This window comes from Phoca vitulina, unplaced genomic scaffold (assembly GCF_004348235.1).
Source record: "Phoca vitulina isolate PV1807 unplaced genomic scaffold, GSC_HSeal_1.0 scaffold58, whole genome shotgun sequence".
NCBI lineage: Eukaryota > Metazoa > Chordata > Mammalia > Carnivora > Phocidae > Phoca > Phoca vitulina.
Window position 1 is genome coordinate 8,740,472 of NW_022589761.1, and position 22,224 is coordinate 8,762,695.

General features: G+C 56.5%; 3 protein-coding genes across 3 annotated transcripts; 1 reads left to right on the forward strand and 2 right to left on the reverse strand.

Moving 5' to 3' along the window:
* The first annotated feature begins 36 nt into the window (after positions 1 to 36).
* Positions 37 to 8,480, forward strand: NFKBIB (NFKB inhibitor beta). Its single transcript, XM_032390599.1, has 6 exons — positions 37 to 272; positions 5,714 to 5,819; positions 5,899 to 6,232; positions 7,158 to 7,246; positions 7,336 to 7,596; positions 8,321 to 8,480. Exons 1-6 carry the CDS (start codon positions 94 to 96, stop codon positions 8,414 to 8,416), a joined length of 1,065 nt encoding a protein of 354 aa, XP_032246490.1. The 5' UTR covers positions 37 to 93; the 3' UTR covers positions 8,417 to 8,480.
* A 120-nt stretch (positions 8,481 to 8,600) lies between these two features.
* Positions 8,601 to 11,045, reverse strand: CCER2 (coiled-coil glutamate rich protein 2). Its single transcript, XM_032390600.1, has 5 exons — positions 10,949 to 11,045; positions 10,641 to 10,681; positions 10,398 to 10,485; positions 9,536 to 10,071; positions 8,601 to 8,892 (listed from the first exon to the last, which is right to left on the reverse strand). Exons 1-5 carry the CDS (start codon positions 11,022 to 11,024, stop codon positions 8,806 to 8,808), a joined length of 828 nt encoding a protein of 275 aa, XP_032246491.1. The 5' UTR covers positions 11,025 to 11,045; the 3' UTR covers positions 8,601 to 8,805.
* An 8-nt stretch (positions 11,046 to 11,053) lies between these two features.
* Positions 11,054 to 22,194, reverse strand: SARS2 (seryl-tRNA synthetase 2, mitochondrial). Its single transcript, XM_032390598.1, has 16 exons — positions 21,912 to 22,194; positions 19,065 to 19,160; positions 17,667 to 17,696; positions 16,986 to 17,126; positions 16,850 to 16,904; positions 16,292 to 16,355; positions 15,983 to 16,088; positions 15,264 to 15,311; positions 14,926 to 15,034; positions 14,569 to 14,614; positions 14,397 to 14,484; positions 14,205 to 14,314; positions 13,576 to 13,669; positions 13,384 to 13,476; positions 13,196 to 13,261; positions 11,054 to 13,109 (listed from the first exon to the last, which is right to left on the reverse strand). The coding sequence occupies exons 1-16, from the start codon at positions 22,176 to 22,178 to the stop codon at positions 12,966 to 12,968; spliced, it is 1,557 nt and encodes a 518-aa protein (XP_032246489.1). The 5' UTR covers positions 22,179 to 22,194; the 3' UTR covers positions 11,054 to 12,965.
* Between the last annotated feature and the right edge of the window lie 30 nt (positions 22,195 to 22,224).

A 22,224-nucleotide genomic window follows, 5' to 3' on the forward strand; every position in this document is an offset into this window, starting at 1 on the left:
TGGGGAATTCCCCGCAGGGCGGAAGCGCCAGGGCTTCAGGCAGAGCCTAGCTATAGGCGGGCGGCCGCTGGGGCCCCTGAGGCTTCGGGGGCCATGGCCGGGGTCGCGTGCTTGGGGAAAGCTGCGGAGGCCGACGAATGGTGCGACAGCGGTCTGGGCTCTCTGGGTCCGGACGCAGCAGCCCCCGGAGGACCGGGGTTGGGCGCCGAGCTGGGCCCGGGGCTGTCGTGGGCGCCCCTCGTCTTCGGCTACGTCACTGAGGATGGGGACACGTGAGTGAACCTTAGGCTGCCAGACCCGGCCCTAGGATCCGACGTCTGATTCCCTATTAGTCTCTGACCCCGGCTTCCTAACCTTTCACTCCTAAATCTAACTTCTGATGCTCGACTTTCTGATCTGTAACCCCCAAGTCCTAACCTTTAGTAAAACCAATTTCCTATCCAACTCTGACCGTAACCCCTTAATTTCTCTGACCTTCCTTTCTTAAACCGTGGTTCATAGAGCTCCACATCCCTATCCATTGATCCCAAAACTCTTACTGACCCTAGTCCTGAGACTTTTGTTAGAGCTGTGGTTCAGACAGGCCCCTCCTGACCTCCTACCTCCAAATACGATCTTTGATCCTTAGCTCCTGATTCATGCGCCTTGAACTTATATTTCCAAAATCAATACTTGGCCTTGACTCTAAGATTCCACCTTCTGAGCACTGATCTTCAGATCTTACATTCAAAGAGAAAATGTAAGCTCCACGAGCAGGGATTAATAGGGGTTTAATATTTATTGAACACTACCACCTTCCAGGCCCTTTTTAGGTGCTGTGATAAAGCAGTGAAGAAAACAAACAAAAACTTACACCTTTGTGGAGTTTACATTCTAGGGTAGGTATATAGGCAGAAGGACAGACTGACAGGAAGGAAGGGAGGGAGGGAAAAAAGGAGAAACAAGGAACGAAAGAAGGGCAGAGAAGGAAAGGAAGAAAAAGAAAAATGAAAAACAATATACAAGAAAGGCAGAAAAATGGTGTGTCTGAAGGGAGTAAGTTCTTTGGGGAAAAAATAAAGCAGCAAAACGGGACCCGTAGATTATCTGGGGCAGGGCTCTCCGGGTAGAAGGAACAAGAGATGTAAGGGCCCATGAGGGATTGCACTGGGGTTTTTTGTGCATTGCGTTTGCTGTTCTATCCACAGTGACTAAACAGTGCTTGACCTATAAGACGCACTCGGGAAATACTGATCTTTTCAAAGACCCCCGCTTAGGTTTCATTAATTTTCTTTATTGGTTTTTTGCTTTTTATTTCATTGATCTCTGTTCTGATTTTCATTATTGCCCTCTTCTGCTTACTTTGGGTTTAATTTGTTCTTTTTTTTTAGTTTCTTAAAGTGGCAGCTGAGATCATTTTGAGACCTTTCTTTTCTAGTATAGATGTTTCATGCTGTAAATTTCCCATAGTAGTGCTTTAGCAGCCTCTCACAAATTCTGATATGCTATGTTTTCATGTTCATTTAATTCAAGATACTTTGTAGTTTCTCTTTTGATTTCTTCTTTGGCCAGTGGATTATTTAGAAATATGTTATTTAGGGGTGACTGGGCAGCGTAGTCAGTTGAGCGTCTGACTCTTGGTTTCTGCTCAGGTTGTGATCTCGGGGTCCTGGGATGAGCCCCCCGTTAGGCTCTATGCTCAGTGTGGAGTCTGCTTGGGATTCTCTCTCCCTCTCCCTCTGCCCCTCCTGCTTGTGCTCTCTCTCTCTCTAAAATAAAGGAATAAATATATATATATTTTAAGATTTATTTATTTATTTTGGTGGGGGTAGGGGCAGAGGAGAGGGAGAGAGAAACCCAAGCAGGCTCTGTGCGGAGCCTCATGCAGGGCTTGTTCCCATGACCCTGAGATCACGACCTGAGCTGAAACCACGAGTCGGTTGCCCAACCAAATGCCACCCAGATGCCCCTAAAGAAATAAAAAAAAAAAAAAGAAATATGTTATTTAGTTTCCAGATAGTTGGAAAGTCTTCCAAATGTCTTTCTTGTATTGATTTTTAATTTAATTCCATCGTAGACCAAGAACATACTTTGTATGACTTGAATCCTCTTAAATTTATTGAGAATTATTTTATGGTGCCGAACATTATGTGTGCACTTGAAAAGAGTGGGTATTCTGCTGTTAGGTGTAGTGTTCTCTAAATGTCAGTAGAGGTCCTATTGGCTTATAGCTTTACCATATATCCTTGCTGATGATTTCTGTCTCCTTTTTCTATCAGTTATTTGGGGGGGCATTGAAATCTCCAACAGTCATTGTGGATTTGTCTATTTCTCCTATGCTCTGTTATTAGGGGCACAAATGTTTAGAATTATTATGTTCTCTTGCTTAATTGACCTCTTAATCATTATGAAGTTACCCTCTCTATACCTGGTAATATTCCTTGCTCTAAAGTCTAGTCTGATATTAAAATACTCACTGCTGCTTTCTTTTGACTAACTGGTGTTAGCATGGTATATCTTTCCCCACCCTTTTATTTTTAACCTATCTTTTAATACTTATATTTAAAGGGTGTTACTTGTAGGGAGCATATATAGTTGATTTTTGCTTTTTTATTCAGTCTGACAATTTCTGCCTTTTAATTGAAATGTTTAGACCATTTACATTTAATTCTTGATAGAGTCATGCTTAAGTTTATCATCTTATTGCTCATTTTCTACTTAATACCTCTTCTTTGTTTACCTTTTCTTCTTTTCTACCTTCTTTTGGAACCTGTAAATTTTGTCCCGTTGTATTCTTTTGTTGGCTCATTAGCTTTATTTATTTAAGGTTTTATTTATTTTTATTTTATTTATTTTAGCAGGGGGGAGAGGGAGAGAGAATCTCAAGCAGACTCCCCACTGAGGGTGGAGTCCGATGCAGGGTGTGATCTCACAACCCTGAGATCATGACCTGAGCTGAAATCAAGAGTCAGACACTTAACCGACTGAGCCACCCAGGCGCCCCTTAAGATATTATTTTTATGTAATCTCTACACCCAACATGGGGCTTGAACTCACAACCCTGAGATCAAGAGTCACACGCTCTACCGACTGAGCCAGCCAGGAGTCCCTGGCTTTATTAGCTTTAACTCTTTGTTCTGTTGTTTAAATGGTTGGCAAACTGTGGTCTCCAGGCAAAATCTAGCCAGCCATCTGCTTTTGTATGGCGGTAAGCTATGAATGGTTTTTACATTTTTAGTTATTTTTATTTTTTTAAAGATTTTATTTATTTATTTGACAGAGAGAGACACAGCGAGAGAGGGAACACAAGCAGGGAGAATGGGAGAGGGAGAAGCAGGCTTCCCACTGAGCAGGGAGCCCAATGTGGGGCTCGATCCCAGGACCCTGGGATCATGACCTGAGCCGAAGGCAGATGCTTAACGACTGAGCCACCCAGACGCCCCATTTTTTAAAAGATTTTATTTATTTTAGAGAGAGAGCAAGTGAGCAAGTGCAGGGGAGGGGCAGAGAATCTCAAGCAGACTCCATGCTGAGCGAGGAGCCTGACTCGGGGCTCAATCTCATGATCCTGAGATCATGACCTGAGCTGAAACCAAGAGTCAGACACTTAACTGACTGAGCCACCCAGGCGCCCCTGAGATTTTTGTCTTTATCATTGGTTTTGAACAGGATTTTTATGTTGGGCCTTGGCATGGTTTTCTTAACATTTCTTGTTCTTGGAAGTCACTGAACTTCTTGGATCTGTGAGTTTATAGTTTTCATCTGATTTGGAAAATTTTCCAGACATTATTTCTTCAAATATTTTTTCTATCCCTTGTTTAGAGACTTTAAGTTTCAAATATTATCAGGCTGCTTGAAGTTGTCCCATAGCTCTCTGATGTTCTTTTCATTTCATTTTTTTTTTAAAGATTTTTTTATGTATTTATTTGACAGAGAGCGAGAGAGGGAATACAAGCAGGGGGAGTGGGAGAGGGAGAAGCAGGCTTCCCACTGAGCAGGGAGCCCGATGCGGGGCTCGATCCCAGGACCCTGGGATCATGACCTGAGCTGAAGGCAGATGCTTAAGGACTGAGCCACCCAGGCGCCCCTGTTCTTTTCATTTTAAAATACTCTCTTTGGGGATGCCTGGCTGGCTTAGTCAGTGGACCATGCAACTCTTGATCTCTGGGTCGTGAGTTCAAGCCCCACATTGGGTGTAGAGATTACTTAAAAATAAAGAAAAATATTCTCATTGTGTTTCATTCTAAATAGTTCCTATCGCACAGTCTTCAAGTTTGCTAATCTTTTCTTCTGCATTGTTTAATCTGTTGCTAATTCCATCCAGTGTATTTTTCATTTCAGATGCTGTAGTTTTTATCTCTAGGAGTTTTGAGTCTTTTTCTTTAATATCCATGTCTCTACTTAACTTTTGGAATGTATCAGATTCACTTATAATGAACTCTTTTAATGTTTGTGTTTGCTGATTCCAACATCTGGGTCATTTCTGGGTCAATTTCAACTGATTGAGTATTCTCATTACGGATCTTGTTTTCCTGCTTGTTTGCCTACCTGATAATCTTTGATTAAATGCCAAACGTTGTGAATTTTACTTTGTTAGGCTGGCCAGTTGTGTATTCCTATAAATATTCTTGAGTGTTGTTTTGGGATGCAGTTAAACTGCTTGTAAGTAGTTTGGTCCTTTGGGGTCTTGCTTTTATGATTTGTTAGGTGGGTCCTGACCAGTGCTCTCTCTAGGGCTTATTATTCCCCACTATTGAGGTAAGACCTTCCAGAGTCTTCTACCCAATGTCCTGTGAATTAGGGGTTTTTCCTAGTCTGACTGGTGGCAACAGGCACTATTCCTGGACCCCTGTGAGCAATGGGCCTATTTCCTCAATCTGTTTGGATGGTTTCTTCCCCAGACTGGGGTGGGTAGTTTCTTCACATCCCTGTACTGATCAGTCTTCTAAATACTCGAGAGGCCCCTCTGCAGATCTCTAGGGTCTTTCCCTGTTTAGGTCTCTTGGTTTCTCTGTCCTGGGACACCCCCTGCCTTGCTGTCCCCAGACTCAGCTCCATCTCACCTCATATGCAATGTGCCAGGGCCCTGCCTGGGTTCGCCCTCTCTGTGTCATGTCTTCTCTCAAGACTAGGAAACGTGGCAATCAATCAAAGGTCTCACCTCACTATGCGCCCTGTCTCTCAGGGATTGCTGTCGTTCATTGCATGAGGACCAATATCTGGAAAACTGTTGTTTCCTATACTATAGTTTGTCTGCTTTATTTTGGTTGATTCAGAGGGGAGGAGAATCTGGTCCCTGTTATATCATCTTGGGAGGAAGTAGAAGTCCTACTTAATAAACACCAACTCACCAAATTTGCTGAATTAACTCTGACCTGACCCTCCTAGATTCCTGTGGTCATGGGGCCTAGCACACAGTAGGTGTTTGTTTGCTATGTTTGTTGAATGAAGGAATACAGGAATACTTGACTTTTTTTTTTTTTTTTTAAGATTTATTTATTTATTTGAGACACAGAGAGAGAGAGCACGAGTGGTGGGGGGGTGCAGAAGGAGAGGGAGAGAGAATCTCAAGCAGACGCTGCGCTGAGCACAGAGCCTGACACGGGGCTCGATCTCACTATCCTGAGATCACGACCTGAGCTGAAACCAAGAGTCGGACGCCTAATGGACTGTGCCAGCCAGGCGCCCCAGGGGTCCTTAACCTCTGTCCTCTGCTCCCTGTCTTTGTCTTCAGGGCACTGCACTTGGCAGTGATTCATCAGCACGAGCCCTTCCTGGATTTCCTCCTAGGCTTCGCGGCTGGCACTGAGTACCTGGACCTGCAGAATGACCTGGGCCAGGTGAGCCACCCAGGGCCGGTACGGGGCTTGGGGCCGGGTTCTCAGTGCAACCCCTAACCCCTGCCCTCTGCTCCTGCAGACAGCCCTTCACCTGGCAGCCATCCTGGGGGAGGCCTCCGCAGTGGAGAAGTTGTATGCGGCGGGTGCCGGCTTGCACGTGGCAGAGCGTGGGGGCCACACGGCACTGCACCTGGCCTGCCGCATGAGGGCACATGCCTGCGCTCGTGCGCTACTCCAGCCCCGTCCCCGGTGCGCCAGGGGAGCCCCCAACACCTACCTCGCTCAGGGCCCTGACCGCACCTCTGAAGCCGACCACCTGCCTGTTGCCTTGTACCCTGAACCCGACTCGGAGAAGGAAGATGAAGAGAGTGAGGAGGATTGGAAGCTGCAACTGGAGGCTGAGAACTACGAGGGTGAGGGTTCCCAGTCACTGGGCAGGCCCGGGCTCCTGGGCAGAGTGAAAGCACTGGGCTGTGGGCTCGGTTCTCCTGACTCAAGACCCAGCCCCTTGGGAAATAACACTGAGGCTTCAGGGACCCCAGACATGGGGAAGGGCTCCCACTGAGGCCCCAGATTACTGAGAATCGGTCATGTGGGATTCAGGACCTGGACCACGTGGAGGCCCGAGACCACTTGGGACCCAGACCTGTCACCCACAGGCCTAGATCTACTAAGATCCCATTGTTGGGCCCGGGTTCCCCAGGTGGAAGGCACAGCTCACCCCAGACCTCACCCTCTCCTACCAAAACCACAGGTCCTAGTCTACCCAGGACAAGGGAACTCAAGGCCAAGATTCCCAGAGATTGACACCGGGTTCAGGGGCAGCCCTCAGCCAGGCCACATGGGAAAAAAGAGCCCATCTACCCAGGGCCCTGGCATCTGAGTCTCAGGTCCCCCACCTCTAAGCCCAACTACCTGGACCAAGCCCCTTCCACAAAGGGACTGAGATCACCCAGGACCCAGTGTTCAGGACCCAGCCCACCCACCAAGGTCACAGGCCCTTCAACTACTCAGGATCCAGGAATCTGGGGTCCAGGTCCTTTGTGGAATAAAGACCGGAGACTCAGTCTCCCGGTCCCAGGATCCGGGCTTCCTGTCCAAAGCCCCCAGGCTCTTCACCCATAAGCCCCAGACAGTCCGCGAGCCGGGCATTGGCACTGCCAGCAGGTTCCAGACCCACCAAGACTTAGGCATTGGGGGTGCAGTTGCCTCTTTGCCTTACCCAGGAATTCAGGAGCTGGACCCCGAGCTCAGTCCCCTCACGAAGCCCTCCCCTATTGGCATTTGGGGCCCGGGCCCCTCACGCCCATCGTCTGACACCAGTCACTCTATCCGCAGGCCATACCCCGCTTCACGTGGCCGTCATCCACAGAGATGCAGAGATGGTCCGGCTGCTCCGGGAGGCTGGAGCAGACCTCAACAAACCGGTGAGCTGCCCTCGGGAGAAGGCATGGCAGGGAGGGTTGCCCCCCAGAGTGGGGCAGGGCCTCCTTGACCTCTGTGCTGCTCCTTGCAGGAGCCCACGTGTGGCCGGAGCCCCCTGCACTTGGCAGTGGAGGCCCAAGCCGCCGACGTGCTGGAGCTCCTCCTGAGGGCAGGTGCCGACCCCACCACCCGCATGTACGGGGGCCGCACCCCACTGGGCAGTGCCACGCTCCGGCCCAACCCCATCCTCGCCCGCCTTCTCCGTGCACATGGAGCCCCTGAGCCTGAGGACGAGGACGACAGGCCAGGCCCCTGCAGCAGCAGTAGCGACAGTGACAGCGGGGACGAGGGCGTGAGTCAGGAGGAAAGACCGGGCGGCCTAGCTGGGGGGTCAGGGTGAACAGGCAGGTGGGAAGGGGGGAGAAGAGAAGTTAGGCAGCGTAGTGAGACCGACCTCGGGCCGCTGCGATCAGAGAACTCAGGCAGCGGTGCCAGGGCTGTCAGGCAGCTGTCCGGGGAGACCTGGACAGGGCTGGCGGGGAGAACGTGGGGAGCGGGGCTCGAGCAGAGGGAGAACTCAGGCGGAGTGACCGGTAATGGCAGCGGTTGGCGGCGGTGGCTGACAGCGCAGGCAGTGACCACGCCGAGCAAGAGTTGGAGAACTCAGGCGGTGGGAAGCCGACCTCGGGCAGCAGGGATTCCAACCCTGGCAGCAGCTGGGAAAGACCTTAGCCAGCAGTGAGGAGGTTGTGTTGGGGAACCCAGGTGGCAGAGACACTCCCTTGGGCAGGGGACGAGGTTGGGGGGTGGAGGAGTCTGGGTAGAGGCGGGGGGTGCAGAGGAGGGAGACCCAGCGGCCGAGGCGAAGCAGCAGGGCTGGAGCCCGAGCAGTGGCGGGCGGCGGAAGACCATGGGTGACCTTGAACGTGGTGGTCGGCAAACTAGGAGCAGGGGATTTGAGTGGGGGGACTTGGGCTTCCAGGAAGGCCCCAGTTGCTGGGGTGGGTGGAGGAAGCTGGATAGCCGGCAAGGGGACAGCCGGCTGAGCCCCTGTGCCTGCCCCCCTCTGCCCCCAGGATGAATACGACGACATCGTGGTCCACAGTGGCCGGGGCCAAAACCGGCTACCTCCCACCCCAGCCTCAAAACCTCTCCCTGATGACCCCGTCTGACCTAATTGTTAATAGAGTTTCCAGTTTAATAAAATCCCAGTTCTGACAACCAGAGACTAGAATGACGGTCGCCTTTGCGGTCCTCCAGTTTTATTCCTGGGTCCCTGTCCCTCCAAAATCAAGTGCCACACAAGCCTCAGTGGTTTTCTTTGTGCTTTATTCACACCGAAGGGTTGGAGTGGGTGACGTGGGAGGCCGGGTGTGTCCTGAGTCAGTGTGAGCCCAGCCCCTCTACCCAGCTCAGACTCAGCCCCTTGGGCCCGGTCCCATGGCCCACCCTTCTCCCGGTTCCTGCAGGTTGGGGAATGGAGTGGGCTGTTAGGTGAGCTTTGGGGGTCCACCGTCCTCAGCCATAGGGTGTGTCGGGAAGGAGGACATGAGGTCGGGGGTCACCCCTCCCTCCTGATCTCCCCCAGCAAATCCGTTGCCTTCTTTAGCTCCTCTCTCACGTGCTCCAGCCGCTCCAGGTCGTGCTCCTGGTGGGATCAGAAATGGGCTGGTCAGCACCCACCTTCAAGGGCGGGCCACCCCAGTGGTCACCCGTGAATGTGGGCTGTGTCACTTTGCACAACGGCAGCCAACAGTGGTCATCCTGGTCCCCATGGACCGCGATGGGGGCCACGGTAGAAGAGTGACGTTGGCCAACGCGACCGGCGGTGCGGTCCGTGTTGACTGCCTAGCGAACAGCAGCAGAGAGGACTAGTAAAGGTGCCCAACTTGGATGCCATGACCCCTTTGTGAGGTGCTGGCCGTTTTGGCCACTGCCACCAACCGTGGGGACATCCCACTTCCCATGACTCAGCAGCGGTGTCCATCTCTAGTCCGGTGAACCAAGCACAGCAGCCCCTTCCCATGTGGCCAGACTGCTCCTTACAGAGCACAGTGGTGGTAACTCAGCCACTTCTCTGCCACACTCGTGGCCGTCTTGGTTACTGTAATCTCAGCCATCTTGACCATCTCGGTCCAGCAGAGGCTGCTGCCTCATCCTGGTGTCAGTCCTGGTCACTATGATCCATTTGTGTGGATATTGGCTATTTATGGCCCAACACTGTTGTGTGTTTAGTCGTAACCCACTGGCCATTTGGTCCACCCCACTTGCCCATCGCCTCCTCCGCTCACCTTCCTCTCCGAAGCCTCTTCCTTCTCCTCCCGCTTGGGCTCAGCTTCTGGCTGCTGGTGGTGGCGGTGGTGCGGTGAGTGCTCGTGCCCCTCTTCTCCGCCCCCCTGCCACAGGCTGCGGCCCCCGCTGAGCACCTGCATGCCCTTCTCCTCCGCCTCGAACTGGGCTGTCTCCTCCTCACTGGCCTGCTCTGCCCCTCGCTTCTGGGGCCCCCCTCCGCCGTCTAGGCGCCGCTTCCACAGGCCTTCAAAGGGTTCCATGGGCCTACTCTTCCTTTTCTCCTCCTCCTCCTCCTCCTTCTCCTCCTCCTCCTCCTCCTCGTTGTCCTCCTCCTGGCGGAGCTGGCTGTGGAGCTGCTCCTGGATGGTCTGCTGCCGCACCTCAGACTTGTGGGCCGTCTCCGCTGCTTCCTCTTCCTCTTCCCTCACTTCCTGGCTGGGCCTCGTCTTCCCAGCCTCTTGCTTCTTGAACTCCCCAACCAGTAGGCCTTTCTCTTTGGTGGACGCACAGCCATAGGGCTCTGTCTCACACATCTCTGGCGGAAAGAGAGAGGATGCTCTCTGTGCGGCAAATCGGGAAACTGAGACCTGGGGGAGTTCTGGGGTCTGCCCGAGGTCCCACAGGGCTGCCCAAAACTGGGAGAGGAGGCTCAGGTCTGAGGGACATTCTCTGCCCCCATCCCGTACCTCTGCAGGGAACCCCAAGGGTGGAGCTGGAGGCCAGGCTGGACACTGCGCTGTGCTGTGCCAACCCAGGCAAGGGGGCTCTGGGAGAAGACACCCCTTCCTCCAGTAAACCCTGACCGAAACCCTGGGTGGGGTGGGGGCACCCAAGAGGAACTGGGGCCTGGGCCCTGCTTACCTTTGTGGAGGAGAGCTGTGCAGGGGCTTCTCTGGGCCTGGCCCAGTGTCAGCACTTCCGTGACCACCTCGGCCAGACAGCGGGTCAGCTGGGGGTGAAGGGTCAGAGGGGAGGTTGAGGGCAGGGCAGAGGGGGGGCAATGAGAGCAGTTGGGGGTGTGGAGAGGAGATGATCATGCAGGCTGGTCAGAGAGGGCCAGGGTGCGGGGGAGATGGGGCAGGGCAAGGGGTCCGCACTCCTCACCTCTTCCTTGGAGGGTCTTGGTGCCAAGGGAGCAGCGGTGGCTGTGGAGGAAGGAGATGGATGCTGGGCTCGGACAACCCCCCCCCCGGGTGCTGTCCTCGGTGCTGATCCCAGCTCCAAGATGCTTCCCGTTACTCACCTGTCCCCTCCCCCAGCCTACCTGCCAGGTGTACCGTCCCCACCCGGAAGCTTAGCTCGCGAAGTCTCTGGGTGCACCATTCCTGCCCCTGGTCCCTCGAGTCCCTGGTCCCTCGAGTCCCTGGTCCCCGAGCTGGCCGCAGAAGCCCCCTCTCGTTTCTGGCACTCACCCGCCCCCAGCAGCAGCGCCAGCAGCAGGGCCAGCGGTGGCCACAGCAGCACTGAGGGGGGCCCGCGGCGCTGCATGGTGGGGCGTCCCGACCAGGGTGCTTGGTGCGGCGCTGGCTGGCGGCGCGGCAGCTGCTTATAACCCGCGCCCGTGGCCCCGCAGGGGAGGACGTGACGTCACCACCGCCCCTTCCCCGCCCGCGGCAGGGTGACAGCTGCGGGGCGGCCACCTGCCCAAGACTCTCAATTATTCATGGGGACCCACGTCCTGCACCCGCTCCCCTCCAGCTAATGGCCCCTGAGCGCCTGCGTGGAGGGAGGGTGCGTCCCCCAGACAAACACAGTCTGATGAGCTTTACGGCTGCGCTGGGAAGCTGACCGGGGTTTGAATCCAGCGGCAGCCACTTGCAGATAGACCTCAGGCAACTCCTCTTTTTGGCCATTTCCTCATCTCAAAATTTGGGTCTCCTAAACCTCTTGTCCCAGAGGTTGGGGCGGGGCCCTGCCTGCATCCCGGTTCCACCACCAACAGCTGTGCGGCCCGGGGAAAACTGCTGGGCCTCTCTAGGGTTGGTTCCATCCTTTGTGAAATGGGGCCGGCGGCCGCGACTCCACAAGTGAGGCGTGGCGGTAGCTGAGTGCAGAAGGTCATTTAGACAGCACTGGGCACTGGGCACTACGCAGGTCCCAGCCCCTTCTGGCTGGGAATTTTTATTGAGCACCTACTCTATGCCCAGCCCTCTTACAAAGCCCAGGGCTTCAGCAGCGGACACACTTCCCTGTGCTCTTGGAGCAGACATTTGAGAAGGGGCCGATGCAATACTCAACTATGCGTCAGGAAAAAGAGGAAATGACCCCAGACTCCTGCATCACATGAGCGCTGGGGGCTTTTACTCTGGCGGGTCAGGGAAGTCCTCTCGGAAGAGGGTATTTGCGCCAAGGCCAGTGTGATAAAATGGAGGCAATCACGCAAGATGGAGGGAAAGCGTAGCCAGGAAAGGGACCAGCAAGGGCAAAGGTCTGAGTCAAGAATGAGTCTGCAGAGTTCGAACGGCCAGCCCCAGAGGAAGACAGACAAGAGGCGGGTTGAGGAGGAAGGCAGGGGGCAGATCATGTGGGGCTCTGTGGATCCTGGGGACCACTCTGTCCTTTCCCGTGAGGGCTCCGAGCAGGGGAGGGACGTGACCTGACCCAGGGGTCCATAGGGTCGCTCTGGCTTCGTGTGGGGGCCCAGGGAGCCGGGAGGCAGTGAAGAGGCTCGTCAGTCACAGTGAACAGGACTAGGGAGGAGAGAGTAAGGGTGGCTTCTGGAGATACTCTGAAGGAGGAGTGGCCAGGGTCTGCTGAAGGAAGGACTGACGCAGGTGTGAGAGGAGTTGAGGGTCACTGGACGGGCACGGCGAGGGGCAGAGCGAGTTCTGGCTTTGCCAAGGCTATGCTGTCTCCTGGACCCCTCCCAGCCGCGGGGGGTGGAGGGATGAGGTTGAAACCGGGGTCAGTGCAAGGTGCCCCCTGTTCTAGAGCAAGGGGAGAGGACTTGGCATGCTCTCAGTTCCGGCGGTGGCCCCCAAGCTGCCCTCCATGTGCTCTGGGGGTTGTGGCCACGGTCCCTCCAGCCACAGCCCCTGGGATGGTTTAGCACCTCTGGCCAGCATGCCCAGCGAGTCGGCCAGGGTCCTCCGCCTTGCTCACAGATCCACAAAGGCCTTGGTTCTGACCATTTATTGGGGACTTCCTGCTAAGTACTGAGGGAGGGAAGGAGGAAGGAGTATTGGAGGCTTCTTCCTCTCTTCCCCTCATTCCTACAACCTTCAAGTCCCCAGATGCCCTGCTTTCCGGTGCAGGCTGGGACCGTCAGTGGCGACGGGGTCACTGGCTGATTCTGGGGAAGTAGGGAAGGGGCCCAGGCACGGAGCTGCAGATGTCAGGACTCTGCTCAGGAAAATAGGTCCCGGGCTTCCAGGGTCCCCCGAGCTCCAGGAAGCAGCCACAGCCCTGCTGACTGATGGGGGTGAGTTCTCAGCTCGAAACAGGCCGGCCTGGGCGCCTGGGCTTCTGGGGCTGGTTGGGGCCGATGTATTGGAGAGGCACGTGGGTGGGGGCCGTGATCCGATCGGTGCCAAGGTAGGGCTGGAGGACAGGGGGCACGAGGACCGAGCCATCCTGGGGACAAAGCAGGCCTCAGGTCGCTGCCACTGCCCCAGGCCTGCACCCTCTGCCTCCCCGCGTGCGATCCTCGCCCGCCTCACCTCTTGCTGATTGCTCTCCAGGAGGGCGATGAGGAGGCGGGGGACGGCGCAGGCCGTGGCGTTCACCTGGGAGAGAGGCACGCTCGCGTCCACATGATGACCTCCACTGGCCTGGGAGAGGCTGAGGTGGCGTGGGCCTAGGAGGGTGGAGGCTCTGGGGCGGGTGGGAGGGGGGTGCGGGCGCTCACCGTGTGGGCGAACTGCAGCTCCCCAGCCTCCTTCTGGAACATGATGTGTAGCCGGCGGCTCTGGAAGTCCGTGCAGTTGGACGCGCTGGTGACCTGGGCGGGGGGGGGGGGGGGGCGGAGAGGCTCCGCTGGGGGGGGGTAGGGGGTCCCGTCCCGTTCCCACCAGGCATCCCCACCGCACTGGGGGCTCACCTCGCCGAAGCGGCCGCGGCCTGGCATCCAGGCCTCGATATCGAACTTGCGGTAGGCGGGAAGGCCCAGTTCCTGGGTGGGCATGTCCAGGATGCTGCCGCGGAAGAGAAGGTCATGGTGAAGGTCAGCGGGTGAGAGGTGGAGGCGGCGGCAGGGGGGGGTGGCAGAAAAGTGGATGGAGAAGAGGATGGGGAGGAGAAAGCATGGGCCACTCTCAGCACCCCCGGTTTGTAATGGGTCCCCAAGGAAAAAGCCCACATCCCCCGGCCTCTCTGGAAGCCTGTGACGGACAGGGCTCGGGGAGGGGGGCGTGGGGCTGCCTGAAAGGGAAGGGGTGTGCTGAGGCGCTGCCTGGGGTGAAGTACAGATGGGGGATGGGGCGGCACCGAGGGATGGGAGCCAGGAGAGGGAAGGGGCCTGGGCCTCTACACTGGAGCGCCCTGTGCTGCTTAGGCTGCTGGCCCCGTCCTATGGTCCTACACGGGATTTTACAGCCTGACAGACACACACCCTGTAGATAGTCCTAATACGGGAAAAGGGGGCGGGGGATGGGGGTGAGGAGGCTGTTCACGATGAGGGAGCACCTAGCCAGCCCGTCCCTCCTCCCGCACCCCCACCCTTCTCCGCACCGGAAGTGCAGGCCCAGCTCCGTCAAGATCTCCATCTGCAGGGACAGGAACTCCTCCAGCAGCTGTGAGCTCTGCTCCAGCCCAGGGCCTGTCACCCCAAACATCTCCACCTGGGGCAGTGCAGTGGGCACAGGAGTCAGGAGGCCCTGGGTCACTGGAGTGGCCCTCCTCCCCAGTCCCAGCTACACCAACCTTGGTGAAGTGGTGTACTCGATATAGTCCCCATGGCTCCTTCCCTGTGTCTGTCTCGGCCCGGTAGCAGGTACTGGAACAAACCATCCTGGGGGAAGCAGGGGGGGTGGTGTCAGGGAGGGGAGAGGGAATGTCATGGGTGGGGACAAGATTTAAAGGAACTGAGCATCACCTGATGGGCAGGTCCCTGAAGGCCACCGAGTGGTCCATGAAGTAGCCTGGGGGGAGAGGGGAACAGGATGGGTCAGCTAGGGGCGCCACCCATCCACAGGAAACCTCTGTGAGAATTAGAAAAGGCGCCCCTCTGGTGGACACAATCTCACGGCAAGGCAGTAGCTGGATCCTCACTGGGCTGTTGTGCAGTAAACAACCTACACAACCGTACATGTTGGCCCTGGGGTCACTGGGACATCCTCGGCAGGCAGCCGTCATCCCTAGGATGCTCCTGGTTGTCCCCCTACAATCCCTGCTGCTCTGAGGATGCTGGAGGTATCCTCACCCCTGCTGTTGCCCCCAGGCAGGTGCTTACCTGCAAGCCCCACCTCTGCTGTCCCAGCCAGGTTGAGGTCTTCAAAGCGGGAGGGGTCGATGTTGTAAATCTGGGATGGGTTGGCATTTGGTGTCATCCCACAGCCTTCCTGGGGAGAGGCCAAGCCACAGAGGTCAGGGTACAGAGGACCTCGGCCTCCATTTTGCAGTCACAACCCCCGCTCCTCTCCAGGAAGCTTCTGGAATTGCCCTGGCCGCCTTGTTCTGGCCCGACACCCTCAACCCAGTCCCAGGGTGGTCTCTGCTGGGGGAGACAGGCTGTTCTTCACGCCTGGGGTCCCCAAAACTGGCACACAGCTGGGCGTGGGGAGCACTCACAAACACAGCTCCTCGCAGAAGGTCTGGCACTGTCATGGGAGTGAAGCCCTGTGAAGAGGAAGGGGGTGCGGTGAGGAGCGCAGCCAGGACCCCCACCCGGCCCCAAGCTCAAACCGGAAGCAGCGGCACTGCAGAATGGGCCACAAAGCCCACTCCACCTCAGGGGAAACTGAGGAAGGCCTGAGCGGTGGGCTTGGAGCTGGCTTCGGGGCCCTCTGCTGGGCTTCACAGTTTCCTCACTCAGTTCAGCGACACAGGGTAGGGGGAGGTATAGTGAAAGCTTTCTGTGGCTCCCCAGCGCCCTCAGGAAATGTCCGGGTCCCTCACCGCCGCCCACGCCCCATGCCTCCAGCCCCTGCCAAGCCCTCCCGGTTCAGCAACACATTTCCCCGACGCTCCCTTTCCGCTAGAGGCAGGCGGGGAGGTGATGGGCTCAGGCTCTAGGGCCAGCCCCAGGCAGCAGCCACGACATCCTGGGCTAGTCACACCCTCTCCAGGCCTTCGTTTCTCCATCTCTGAAGTGGGGATAATAATGGCACCTACCTCCCACCGCTGCTCTAGGAACGAAATGTGTCAATAACACGTGTAAAGCTCTGTAAACAGTGACTAGAGCAGAGGTGACCCCCCCCCACCTCCCCGCCTTGAGCGTTCTGAGTCAGTGTCCGTGCCCCCCCGCCCTCCCCGCCTCCCCCAGGCAGCCCTCCCAGACTGGCCCATACCCGGTGGATGAGCTTGTTGAGTGTGAAGTTGACCAGGCCGTGCTGGAGGAGGGCCCCAGCCCCACGGAGGTAGTAGGAGCGGTGGCCGGACACGTGGGACAGGCGCCTGGGAGACAGATGGGCAGACAGGCGGGTGTGTGTGGGCCGGGGCTGGGGGGGGGGATGAGGGGGACTCTTCTGCACCCCAGGGCAGAGGCCAGCTGCCAGGCGGGGGACCGGGCATCAAACATTCATGCGGGGTGAGGCCCCGGCGGCTCCCCACCCGGTGCTGAGCCAGCTGCTGGGGTGGGGAGGGTGGGTGGCACTTACTTCTGACGGATGATGTCAAGTTTCTCGGCGATTTCCAGATGGCCCCGGGGTGGGAAGGAGAAAGCTGGACCAGGATGAAAAGCGGTGGGGTAAGGGTTAGGGGGAGAGACATGGAACAGGGACAGAGAGAGGATTAGAGAGCCGGCGGGAATGAGTGACAATAAGACAGAGCGGGAGACCAAGGGAAGGCGGGGGTGAGGAGTGGAAGGGAGGGGGAGGCAGGGAGAGAAAGGGAATGGGGTGGCGGCAGAGACGGGCCTGGCAAAGGGGGAGAGAGGTGGAGAGAGACACAGGAAGCAGAGGTGGAAAAGGAGAGAGAGGGCAAAGGGAAGAGAACATTAGGAAGAAGCGAGAAAGCTGGAGGGGGACAAAGAGCCAGAGGCAGACCAGAGTCAGGGAGGAAAACCCAAGGGAATCAGGGGCCAAAGTGGGGCAGGGACAGACTGCCGTGCACACACAGACAGGACGGAAGGCTGGGGGAGGGGCACAGGCCTTCTACAGGGTCCAGCTACATCCCAGACCCCGGGGGTCCCCACCCCAGCCTGGGGGGTGGCCCACCTGGCTTGTCTCCGACGACGTGCAGCACTCGGGCCTGGCTCTCGTCCCCGATGGGCTGCAGAGAGACAGCGGGAGTCACAGGGGAGGTGGTCCCAGGCGGACCCCCGGGCCCCCCCGGGCCCAGCACTGTGCTCACCACGTCCGGGTGGGTCCGGTTGGGCAGCCTCAGCGCCTGCAGGAAGAACTGCTCCTCGAGCTGGGTCTCCTTGGGGTACAGGACCATGAGCTGCTTGCGGATCTCCCGACCATGTGCCCGCAGGCTCTGATATTGGGGGTCCTGGGGGCGGGGGCAGGTGGGGTCAGCCCAGGAAAGGGCAGGGGTCCCTCAAACCAGTCTGACCTCGAGCCTTGCTGGCAGAACCTGTGTGGGGGACACTCATTGTCTCTTTGGCCCGACATGCTGAATTTCCTTTTGGGAAATTCCCTCCCCTCACCTCACCACCATGTGGCATGTCCAGAGGGTCATGACTCAGGCCTGGCCTACCAGAACATTCCATGGCCTTGGCCACAGCGACAGGCTCAAAGACAGGCACATGACCCAAGCCCCAGGACTACGGGTGCAGCTGTCAGGGGAGTGGCCCCCTTTGCGCGCCATCCTGGCTCCCCTTTCTCTAAGGGGAGAAAGTTGGTCTGGGAATGAGGAGAAAGTGGAAACAAATATGGAGCCAGGACCCAGAGCCAGCCTTTTGTCTCATGAATCAATAGATTCACTTGGGTCAACAGTCCTGTTTGTTGTCTTTGGTCACATTGTAGGAATCAGGACTCACGTGGCACCTGCCTGCTCCCACTAGGGATGGGCATCAACCCGCCATAGTACCTGCTGCACTTGACCGTTGTCCTGGTTTACCTGGTGGAAGACATGGACAGGGTGATTAGGTTCCTGAAGTTGGGGCCAGGGAGGTGGGAAAAATGGAGGGGTGAAAGGTCAAACAGGGCCGGGGGTGTGGGGTGGGGGTGGGGAAGGGGTTCTGAATTCCTTGCTCTGCAGATGCCTGGCCGGACAGACGTCTGTGCCTCAGTTTCTCTCTCAGTAAAGCCGGGAGGAGGCAAGATAACGGACAGTAATCACACCTGCAGCACTGCTGACCAGGAGCTACCTGTCTCCACAGAGGGCTCTCACACGGTCCTATTTCTCCATAACCTACTCCATAAAGCGGGCCTCGCTGTGCTCCCCATTTCGTAAATGACAAAACCGAGACTTGGAGAGGTAAAGTCTGTGGACTTGTGACCTTCTACGATCTGGAGCAGCAGAGGGGACAGCAGGCTAGACCGGAGTCTGAATGTGGGGTGCCTCCAAGCTGTGCGTCCTTGGGCAAACCTTGTCCCTTCTCCGAGCCTCGGTATGCCCATCTGTGAAATGGGCTCATAGGAGCTCCCCAGCAGGGCTGGCGCATGGCTTCCCTGGAAAGATGGGTTAGCACTCACGGAACGCTAACTGTGATCACTTCTGTTGTCTGCACTGGCTGCCCGCCTGTGACGCACGTCACCCGGGGCCTGGCACTTCCGTAGTAGGGTCACCGGGAGATGTCACTAGCCTTGCAACTGGCCTTCGAGTGGAGTGGTGGAAAGCAGCCTGAATGCCTGGGTGCGAATCCTGCCCCAACTTTCTGGCTGTGACGCGGAGGCACATTTTTCACCTCCTGGGGCCCCGTGTCGTCAGCTGCAAGTTGGGTTTGGACTGTCCCTGTCTCCCAGCGTTGTGAGGGCTGCACCTAGAACGATGCTTGGCACACAGTGACTGCTTATATAAACGTCTGCTGTTGATTTTATGATGACTTTTCCACCCCCTGTGGCAGATGCTATTGGCTGTCCAAGCCAAGACTATTTGCCCTCCGTCCTCCAGTCCCACAGACACCTGACTCAGTTCACCCTCCCTGGGCAGCCTGTAGTTCAGGGAACGTGGGCTGAGCCGGGGGGCTGCCTCTCAAGGATCCCTAAGCCCGCTGCAGTAACTCTGTCCCTCCTGCTGACGACAGGTGTGGGTGTGGGGTGTCTGGGCCCAGGAGGCATGAGGGGACTCTGCTGGATGCTTCGGGAAAGGTCTCCCTGCTCTTGAGAAAGGGCACGCAAGCCCCAGAAAAGTCCCGTTTTCTACCTCCGGCGGCATCATACAAAGAGATGTGGGTACTACGGCAGCCACCGTGGACTGCGAGAGGGGAAACTGAAGTCGAATCAAGAGGGTGAAGCTCCACCCACCTAGGACCCCCATGCTCACCAGCAGGGCCCGTACTGCCTCAGCCACAGCCTCCTTCTCCTCCTCCAGACTCCGGATCTGCTCCCGCAGCTGCCTCAGCTCCTGCCATGTGGAGATCTGGGGGTGGACACAGGAGGGAAAGGCGTGAAGTGGCCACTGTGTCCTGCCCCTTCTCCCTGCAGCCTCGGCCTCTGGCCACCTGGACCCCAGTGGCCAGTCCCCCTTCCTTCCCCCCCTACCCCACACTAGCGCTCCCTGATGTGAAGCCCGTGGCTGCCCAGAATGAAGACATGTTTCCCAGCCTCCCTCACAGCTGCGTGTACTCCCGTGTCCAAGTTCAACCAGTGGACATGAGCAGAAGTGGCAGTGTGACTCGGGTCACCTCCCTAAAGATAAGCCCCCATGTTGGACTTTCTGTCTCTCAGTCCCCTTGGACCGGATGACGGACTGGGAGGAGAGCCAAACCGGACAACATCCTGAGGGATGTGGAGCAAGAAGGTGAAAGGACCCAGGGGCCGAGGGGCATGGAGCTGAGGCCCCGCCAGCGATCACCTCGGAGTCTAGCAGAAGAGAGAGGCAGCCGTCCTCTGGGGCTGCCACGCCAAACCTGTGCCCTCCCACACGGCAGGCTCGGCTCTTGTTCATGGGCATCCCTACGGCTGTGAGGTCCCTCTGTGAGCCCACATCCCTGGGCAAACCCCTCGGACCTCTCTGGCTGTGGTTCTCTCTTCGACCAAATGGTGCAAACAACACCGTCCTCCCTCCTGGGGGCTGGAAACGGGAAGGGGAGGGCAGGCCACAAGGCGGCTCCCCCTGGATGTCTCCTGGACACTTCATGCTCACTCTGTGCAAGAGTGACTCGAGGACAGGCATCTCTCCCCCCAGATCTGCTCTTCCTCCTTAGGCACAGCCCCAAGAACTCCCATCCCCCACCCCGGCCCTGTGACCAGGCACCATGTCCTGACCCTTCTGCCTCAGGGACATCCATCAAGTCTGTCCTCCTCCCATCCCCTGACTCCTGCCCCCATCCAGAGCCTGTCCTCTCGCGAGGACCCCTGTGCCAGCCTCCCAGCCTGCAGGCTCACCTCCTCCAGCCAGAGTTCTTACACAAGCGCTCTCCCGCCTGAAAGCACCCATAGCTTCCCAGGGCTCCGAGGAACAATTCACATGCCTTGTTATTGCCCAGAAAGCCACATGCCATACTTCTCTTCACACTTCACGCCCTAAAGGTGTGTTTTTCAAGCTTTGGGATGTGATCCATTAGTAGGTTGTAAATAATTTAGGATCTCTAAACCAGCACTTTAAAAGGCTGTGGTAGGGGCGCCTGGGTGGCTCAGTCGGTTAAGCGTCTGACTCTGGCTCAGGTCATGTTCGCAGGGTCCTGGGATCGAGCCCTGTGTCAGGCTCTGTGTTCTGCAGGGAGTCTGCTTCTCCCTCTCCCTCTGCCCCTCGTCCCTCTTCCCTGCTCATGCGCACACGCACACGCTCTCTCTTTCGCTCTAATGAATTAATAAAATCTTTTTAAAAAATAAATAAAAAGGGGCGCCTAGGTGGCTCAGTTGGTTAAGTGACTGCCTTCGGCTCAGGTCATGATCCCAGGGTCCTAGGATCGAGCCCCGCATCAGGCTCCCTGCTCGGCCGGAAGCCTGCTTCTCCCTCTCCCACTCCCCCTGCTTGTGTTCCCTCTCACACTGTCTCTCTCTCTCTCTCTGTCAATTAAATAAATAAATAAAATCTTAAAAAAAAAATAAATAAAAGGCTGTGGTAAAATACACATAAAATTTGCCATTTTAACGATTTTTAAGTGTACAGTTCAGGGGCATTAAGTACCTTCACACTGTTGTGCAGCCATCCCCACTGTCCATGTCCAGACCTTTATCTTCCCAAACTGAAACTCTACACCCATTAAACGTTATCTTCCCATTCCCTGCTCTCCCCAACCCCTGTACGTATATACCGCATTTTGTTTATCTATTCATCCATCTATGGGCACTGGGGTTCCTTCCGTCTTTTGGCTACTGTAAGTAATGCTGCTACGAACGTCGGTATACAAATACCTGTTCAAGTCCCTGCTTTCAGTTCTTTGGGGCATATACCTGGAAGTGGGATTGCGGGATCATAGGGAAATTCCATGTTTAACTTTTTGAGGAACCGCCACCCTTTTTAATTAGTTTTTCTGAGCCTTAGTTTCTCCTCTGATAAAATGGGGGCAATAATGGCACCTACCTCATATGGTGGTTGTGAAACTGAAACGAGGCAAATATGTACAGAGCACTTAGAACAGGACCATCCTCAGCACCTCAGCAAGGTCTAGCAATATGGTGACTCTGGTCCTCGATCCCTAGCATGTAGTATTGTATTACTTACCAACTTATTCTCAACATCTGGGACATAGTAGATGCTCCTTAAATAACCGTTCGGTAGAACCGTTCATTCATTAGATAACCCTATCTACCCTGCTACCTGTGGGGCAGCGGCAGGTCTCCACCTCTTACTTTCCAAAGGCAAACCCCTCCACCCTCGTCTGATTCACATCCCTGTCCCCCATGTTCTTCCCCCTCCCCCCATTTTCTTTTGTCGTTTTAAGCCTGGCATGAGGTTGGAGCCCAGAGGACATGGGCAGGTAGTAAGTTCCTAAGCGCAAAGCAGGTACTCAGCACGCTTTATGGAACCGGCGCATAATGGGTGTGTAGATAGTAGGGCCCCAGCACTCCGTGGATAACTGGCACACGTATGCGTGCCAAGCACACCATGTTGGCTAAACTTGGGGAGGAACGAAAATTCCCGTAATAGGTTCGCCCCCTGCTGGAGAGCATCTTGCAAGCCCAGTTCGGCCCCGCAGCTGATGGCCCACGCAAGCGCACTCACGATCGCGGGCAGGTCTTCCGGCCGCAGCTCCCCCTTGCGGAGCCGCAGGGCGCGCGCGGCCTCTTCCGGGCATGCGCAGAGCGACTCCATGTCCAGCTGAGGGAGAGCGCTGTAGCCCTCGCGCGCGTGCTCGTACAGGAGGTTCCGGCCTTGTCTCTCCGTGGCAAAAGTTCTCCTTGGGCTATGGCTGCAGACACAGCCTCTCCGGGGCCGAAGACCCCGAGCAGCCACCAAAGGCCACAAGCGCCGCGCCATGGACGCAGCCATCTTGGACAGGGGACAAGGAGCCACGCACCCTTTGTCCCGCCCACCC